Below are 7,546 nucleotides of genomic sequence, written 5' to 3'. Positions count from 1 at the left end.
ATGACCATAAAAACAGTAACCCAAAGAACCTTATAAATGTGTCAACACCCATCATTTATCACAGATGGCTCATACCAATGTAAAAAAACATAAAATGCAGTATAATTCTCAACATATGGTTTACTTTGTTGCATTGTTCCTACATATTATTTGTGTTAAAATCCAGGAAATTATATTATGAAGAGAATATTAGTTTTTGTTTATTAAACTAAAGTACAGATTAAAGTCATTCTTTTCTTGTGATGAACATATACCAACAGTGATTAAAAAATAAACATTTATTTACAAAATATTGATGCATACATATTACACAAGTCAGTTAAATCAAAGTGGTTTTTTAAACAATATCTGTAGCAACCAACTATTTGTATTGGTTTATCATAGTGCAAACGGTAATGTTGCAAAGGCAGGTTATGATGTGGGATTACGGCTTGAATGTCAGACTTCTCTGCTGCCTTTTGTTTTGCTACGTATAGAAAACTACTCCCTTTCATTAAAAAATATCTATTTCTAGCGAATGTTGAATAGTGTACCTGAGGATAGGGCAAATTCATTATTAGTCTAAATTCTTTCACTTAGATAACTATCTTTCTATTCACTCAGCCTGCTTACGTAGCACCATTGCCATTGATTACTAGCATACTAATGAGAAAAAGGAATGGAAACACACTAAATACACTACGCCATCCCTAATTTCAGGATTTCTCCATTTATGTGGAATTTCATCTGATACATTTCACAATTCTGCACTATATATTCAAGTGTTTAAGGATGATTTTGGTGGTATTGTGTAGTGGTGTATATGTTACCAGTATATATTTTACTGTAAATACAATATTAAGTGAAGCTGTGAAGAAATGGACTTAAAAGCCCACTCCTTCCATCCTCAGATGAGAAGGAGCTTGCTTTTGATTACCAACATGTACTGAAACCTGCATATAAATTTACGTCTGAATGACAGAATATTGATTCCCTCACGATGTAAGAACTTCATGTGTTAAATCCTGTGATTTTGATCGTAGCTTTTCTGTTTCACTGGCTCAAAGCCAGCCGTCAGGTAAATATATTGTCCTTTAGTTCACATTCTGTAGCTGGTGCTGCACTAAATCTGTACGATAGCCTATCATACAGATACAGGATGTCGGCAATGCCTAGCGTACGTAACTTCACAGTTTCAAAGACTGATGTGGGGGTATAACTTTTTTTTTTGGTAGCTTCCACAATTTATGAAGTGGTGGATCTAACGATGATCTCATGAGCACCCGCAGCGATCTACTACCATGGCCGGTATCTTGCCGTATATTATTTGTTCTTTCCCGTTGAAGTACAGCATGTTTATGGGGGACATCTTGGTGGGCGTGCAGCAGGGGCCTGCTGAACCTCTGGGGTTTGCTTGGTGTACGAGGTGAGTGTGCGGGTATTTTTGTAAAAACACAAATTCACATTCTCCGGAGCAGTAATTTGCTTTGTATCTTTTAGGTGCGATAATCCAGTCCCATCCAAAAGCTTCGAAATCCACTGTCAGTGGGTAGCGACAACATCGGGATTCTGTTGAGTGCTCATCGCAGTCGAGGCCAAAATCTCTGCGGGACCGTTTTGGTGTGTCTGTAACTCTGACCTCTAAAAATGGGTTCTGTGAGGAGAGGAGAAGGAATTGGAAGCATTACTGAGGTAAGCCTCTGTTCGGCAAAAACATACAAATAATATTTCAGACATAGATGTATCCAATTAATATTCCCAAATCGTGTTTGGAAACAAAACGTTGTCCTCCTGCAAATCTCTGCTATGGTTGATCTCTGCTCAAGGATTATTCCTGAGCTGATTTTCATGCTGATGACCAGCATTATTCATGCTGATGACCAGCATTTCCCTGCTGTTTCTCTATAAAGACCTTTAATTCCTGAGTATCTGTTCCTGAAATCACCAATATCTCAGTGCTAGCATCATTCCTGTTAACTGCTACAAGGATGTTTCAGAAATTTGGAGGATGCTGAATTTTTACTTTTGATGTGGGTTTTGTCTGTTTTAAACTCCATAATAAGAGCTACTTTTTTTTTTTTCTATAGAAGAGTTCCCAAAAGAAAACAAGTAACTCCAAAAACGTTTAAAGGGCAGGACCAACTCGTGTTGGTCTCCCTTTGGTGAGTCCTTCTGAAATTCCCTTCATTAAAATCGTGTAGAGTTCAGGCTTTCTGGACATCAAGGAAGGCTTCTTGACCAGACCAAGAAGGACAAAATTTGGTCTGTACGTGCTGTGGTGCTTGAATGACTGCAATGGTAGTAGAAGTTAGTATTTCACTTGGTAGCACAGGTTACTTGTACTTCGCAGCTTTTCCCTCTGCCAGAGGGCTGAATTTGCTGTCCTGTATTTGGAGGAGCAGCTAATATTTTGACTCCTGAAAGAGCCCTGTGGCCAGCAATATACTTTTGGCAGATATCCGAGCCACGTGCCTCCTACCAAAGGTGTGTTTTCACGGTCACCAACTGAGAAGAAATGGCAACCTTCACAATCACCGGTTTGAAAAAGTTCCCAAAGTTTCCTCCCTTCCATGCACTGATTTCAGCCCTGTGTGTTGGTTTGGCACTGACTGGGCTGTCCCATGAAGGAAGAACATTGCTTAGGAGTAAATAACAGCTCGGCTGACTTTGTTACGTGGGTTTGTCCCTTCCAAGGCACCCGCCTTGACGGCTGCAAGCTGTCCAGCTGCTGGAGATGCTCCTCCCAAAGGTAAATGATATGGGGAGGGGCTTGGTTAGAGGAGCATCCCCATACCAAGAGCTGCTGGAGAGGAGCCAGAGGGAAGAGGAGTTTCCTCTCCCATTATCAGCTATGCATCTAACCCTGCCCTGCTGCTGCATAGGTTTGTTTTTATGGATGATGATAACCATGGGTTACCCACGTGTGTGAAAACATAGCATCGGGTATTTGAATGGATGGAGGTGGTGAGGACGTTCCTTATCATGATATCCAGCTGGTCTGTTTCAAGTATGGGAGATGCACATCTATGCTGGATCTACAATTAAGATATCACAGTGTTTTGCCTTGAAGTTCTTTTAACTGCATTATACTACTATGAAGTTAAATGTTACATAGCTACATATATACAGTTGGACTCAATGATCTTAAAGGTCTTTACCAACCTAAACGATTTTATGATAGATTGATCTACTGCATAGAAGTAAAAGTAAAATAGTATTTTTTACATTTTATTCAAAATGAGGGATTTCTTGGTTGTGATTGTTTCAGCTGTGACAGGTTCAGGAATTTTTATAGGGTGTAAATGATTGGTGATTTGCAGAAACAAATAACAAAGAAAATGCTGTAGTTTAACTGCTACGCTTCAGGTTTAATTTGTTCGTCTATACTTACAAACAGAAACCAGATAGTTATTTTACGCTCTTTCTCATCATTGTGACTCATTTATTGTATTGAGCAGAATTTCTCTATTCAAACATTTCTAATAGGTGGAATGATGCACTTTATCACATACTGAAAGGTACAGAACATAACATTATGAAGAAGATCTTTCTAATCTTCATAAACACAGGTAATTCTTGCTGTTGTTAATAGAAAAGATATGCATACAGAGTAGGGAGAAACTCCCTCGCTTTCTCAGCAGTATCGGAGGAAATTTTCCTATCAATGGAAGAATCTAACGACTATTGTTTTAGCTTTATGTACAACAACTGCTTATTAAGAAAAATTTGCTCTCAAATTTGAAAACAATGTTCCTTTGATAGTACCATCCATCAGTAACCACCAAAACATTTTCTAGTTAATGTCTCTCAACAGGAGTACTGTAATTTGTCTCAATTTTTCAAATAGGGAAACAGAGGCACAGGAATGCTATTGATTTTGACATGATCAGAGAGCAAAGAATGGAAGAACTTTTGGATATACAGAACTTTTATCTTCCATTCCTATATACAGTTCTGAACTATACACAATTTTGGATGTACAGAACTTTTATCTTCTATTCCCTAAACAATGCTCCCATTTTACCCTTAAAACACAACTTAAATGCTTTCCAATAAAATGCAAGATATTTGAACATTAAATTTTTCTAAATAAACTTACCAATCCATCTTCACCCGGTCCTGGGAAAGTTACAGCAAGATCTCGTCCATTCTCATCAAAAGCTTTTATTTCGATGCCTAAATTGGATTCAGGCTGTTTGAGCCAATTTTGCAACACTGTCTTCACGTCAATACTCTGCCAAATACCAGTGCCTGGGTTCATGTCAAGTTTCAAAGATCGAATTCCAGTGTATCTTGTACCATCTTTCATGGGCTTAATAAGTCTCAGTATCTGCACAAACACTGTTGTAGGTTTTTGGACTTGCCTCAAGTATATCCACAATTGTGCTTTTACTACTTTGTTATATTGTATTTTAGAGCTAAACTTAAAGAAGCAACATTTTGGTTTTCCCTCCATTTGTACAAGAAAATCAGCTATAAATGAATGGAAAGAACAGATTACTGAACAGCGAACAAAAAGAAATATGCATATATAAACCCGATCTTTTTTTTTTTTCCAGACCATATAGGAAGTCTTACAATATGTTATAAGCAGTACCAGTAACAAAGTGGATTTAACTTAATTAATTTGCTGTGGTTTATGCTCTATAGCAAATGTAATGGATATCAACAAAATCATTATGCTGTCCCCTAAAAATTAAATCATGTGACAAGGAACCAACAATCATTTTGTAAACAGGCTAAAATGAGGTTTGGCTAATTGTTTGCTAAATAATTCTCATTGGTGCCTGTGCTCCATAGGCTAAGCAGAGCACAGGCTGAAATGATGGGCAGTCATGAGAAGATGCATGCTGTGGAGGACCTCTGCGGTCCTTGGCGTACTCGGGGTTCTGGCCAGTGGTACCAGTGCTGTGGGCTGCCCTGTACAACTGCAAAAAAGCCTCTTTCCCAAACAAAAATTACCTGGGGAGAGGGGACAGCCTATTCCACTTCACAGGGACTACTACCAACTCACTTCTGTGAGTCGTCTCCTGAAGACCTTCACGAAGCACACAGAATAGCACCTGCATAAGCCGACTCAATATGTGTGTGGTATTCTAGCTATTTCTAATTTACTAAATATCCTCAGCGTGCTGCACATCACACAAACAGAGGCAGCCATGGGCCAACTACGTGAAGAGGTTAATTTCTTTTCTTAATGGGAAAACAAAATAATCAAGAGAATCTAAAGATCATTTTGTTTTCATTTGAACAATATTATAGGAAAGTCACGTGCAGTGCTGCGTTCCTCCTTCCTGTAGCCTATGATGCAGCTGTCATACCTAGTCACGGCAATATCTTTCCATGCCAGGATAAAATGGGTAATGCTAATCTTAAATGGTGCAGGGCTTTGACATTCTTAAATCTCACTACTTAAGATACCTGTCTTTTTAGTGCGTTTAAAATAGTGCAAGGGCTTTTTATAAAAAGTAGGAAATTAACTCGGATCAATGAAGTACAATGACTTTTCTTTGGTCACTGTAATTATATAACAGTTTAATTAAAAATTGTTATAAAGCCTTGGCAGTAACAGGCTGGAATAAAACTGCTGGCAGACCTCAACTTTGTGATAAGGCTGCAGTAATAAATTGCCATTTAGTACACATCTTATTAATTAATAAGTTGAAAATGTTACAGATAAAATTGCTTTTTCATTGATGAGTACATTTTTAGCCGCCTAGAGCAGCTGATATTATTCTAGTACATGTATTGTAACGATATCTGTAACTGCTACCATGCCTTATATGTCCTGTCATCTTTTTCCTTTTTGACATCATATTTATAAGTGTTATTTAAAAAAACAGCTGCCATAGCCAAATACTTTAGCTGATGAAGAACATAGGATACCATAGTATTAGCTGTGCAAAAGATACTTGATAGGAGCCATAGCAGATGTTTAGCACTCAGAAGATAACTCAGAATCTGCTCATTCAGTAAATGCCTTCATTCCTCTTTGGCACGACTACTGGAGCTGATTGCTATAGCATGGACATTTTAACATTTAAATCTGTTACACACATATTTGCTTTAAATATATAGTTTTAACTCAGAGGTAGGTGGTGCTAGTTTATGGGATCAGCAAAGAAGCAAGAATTTAACTCTATGCTTGCACTTGCTGTATAACATGTTGCAGTTAGGTAGGTCTAGTGCTCTAAGCTGTATTTCTGCTGATTTCTGTTGCTCCTAAAAATACTGGCCAGTGAAACCTCCCTCAGAAAAATATAGTTATCTCATTAGCTGCACCTGTACTTTATATTTGTGATAGTAAATGCCCCGAGTACTGCAGATAACAAAGTCAACTAAACTGCAGATCTCCCTTTGCTTTCTAAAGCAATGGGCAAATCCTAAGTGCTACAGGACACACACGTTATAAGGAGCCGAAAACTGAACAGTAAAACAAAGGATCGCAACACGGTCATTTGAACCTGGCTCAAATTCTTTAGAAATAACGCTCTCCTCCCTCCCTCTAGCAGACCTCAGCCAGCAGCCTGTTGGGAGAGCCCGAGGAGGAGTTGCGTGGCTCTACAGCAGGGAGACAACTCTCTCGGAGGAGCGGTGGGAGGCGAAAGCAGCAGAGTTACTTACACTCCGTAGGCATTGTGATAATCGTTTCGGTGGTGGCATGATAGTCATCATCTTCCAAAGAGCCATCGCTACTGTCGTCTCTCTGGACGTCATACTGATCAATCAGTTCCTGTAGTGGAGGAGCTTTGGGTAAAAGTTGTTTAATAACATCCCTGCTAATGTTAGGAGCTTGTTCCAGACGCAGTTTGCTGAGGATTTGAATTTTTATGGCTTCTATTCTGGAAGATTTTGTATTCTGTCTCCACGTACAAGCATTGCACAGTCCATCTTTTTCAGCATTCTCTGTGGGCTGACTACTGTCATCAAGAGCCACCGGATCAACTGAAATCAGCATGAACAGGTAAATATAAACATAGATCACTAGCTTTTGCATGATCTCGCATGCAGTGCAGCGCTTTTCCCTTTCTTTTTTTTTTTTTTTTTTCCCTCCCCCTTTCCCTTTCAGTACTAAACAGATCCGTGAAAGCAAATGCAATCTGAGAGACAGCTTGCCACACTGGTGTACCTTATATATTCCAAGGGGGCTTTTTATACTCCAACTTTGATTAGGCTCGTGTCGTCAAACCCGATGATTGGTTGCTGTCCCAACAATGAATCTGGCTGTCAGAGGGTAAAGCCCTGTCAATCAGAAGTCACTAGACAGCATTTAGTTACAGCCAAGGGTGAACTGATTTATCTGGGTCCTTCGTAGAGGATATGTCTTCGCATACTGAAAGGATATATTTCCAAGTATTGTGGGCAGCAGTACTGAAAGACAGCACTGTCATTCTTAAATATATACCAACAGTGTACTTGCAGTATGAATCAAGACAGATCTCTCTGTAAACTTGCTTTAGGCTTCTACCAGGTTTTTTGATTTGAAAGTTTATGCTATTTAAAAGAAAATCCCAGGGGACTGCAGTTAGCAGGCAGGGAGAAAAATACTTTAGAAATGCATTGCAAA

General features: G+C 38.9%; 1 protein-coding gene across 1 annotated transcript; it reads right to left on the bottom strand.

Annotated features, from left to right (window-relative positions):
• Window positions 1–1,252: 1,252 nt before the first annotated feature.
• MSTN (myostatin) lies at window positions 1,253–6,976 on the bottom strand. Its single transcript, XM_009948963.2, has 3 exons — window positions 6,604–6,976; window positions 4,079–4,452; window positions 1,253–1,633 (listed from the first exon to the last, which is right to left on the bottom strand). The coding sequence occupies exons 1-3, from the start codon at window positions 6,974–6,976 to the stop codon at window positions 1,253–1,255; spliced, it is 1,128 nt and encodes a 375-aa protein (XP_009947265.1).
• Window positions 6,977–7,546: the final 570 nt, after the last annotated feature.

The sequence above is a fragment of the Leptosomus discolor genome, chromosome 5, assembly GCF_034619465.1.
Source record: "Leptosomus discolor isolate bLepDis1 chromosome 5, bLepDis1.hap2, whole genome shotgun sequence".
NCBI lineage: Eukaryota > Metazoa > Chordata > Aves > Leptosomiformes > Leptosomidae > Leptosomus > Leptosomus discolor.
The sequence above is the reverse complement of the archived record's forward strand: the minus strand, read 5'-3'. Positions and strand labels throughout refer to the sequence as shown.

Excerpts from the sequence above, each read along its gene's own strand:
- MSTN (XM_009948963.2), bottom strand. The coding sequence starts at position 6,976 with ATGCAAAAGCTAGTGATCTATGTTTATATTTACCTGTTCATGCTGATT. Across the intron at positions 4,453-6,603 it reads TATCACAATGCCTACGGAGT|CTGATTTTCTTGTACAAATG; the intron begins GTAAGTAACTCT and ends ATTCATTTATAG. Across the intron at positions 1,634-4,078 it reads GACCGGGTGAAGATGGATTG|AACCCATTTTTAGAGGTCAG; the intron begins GTAAGTTTATTT and ends CTCTCCTCACAG.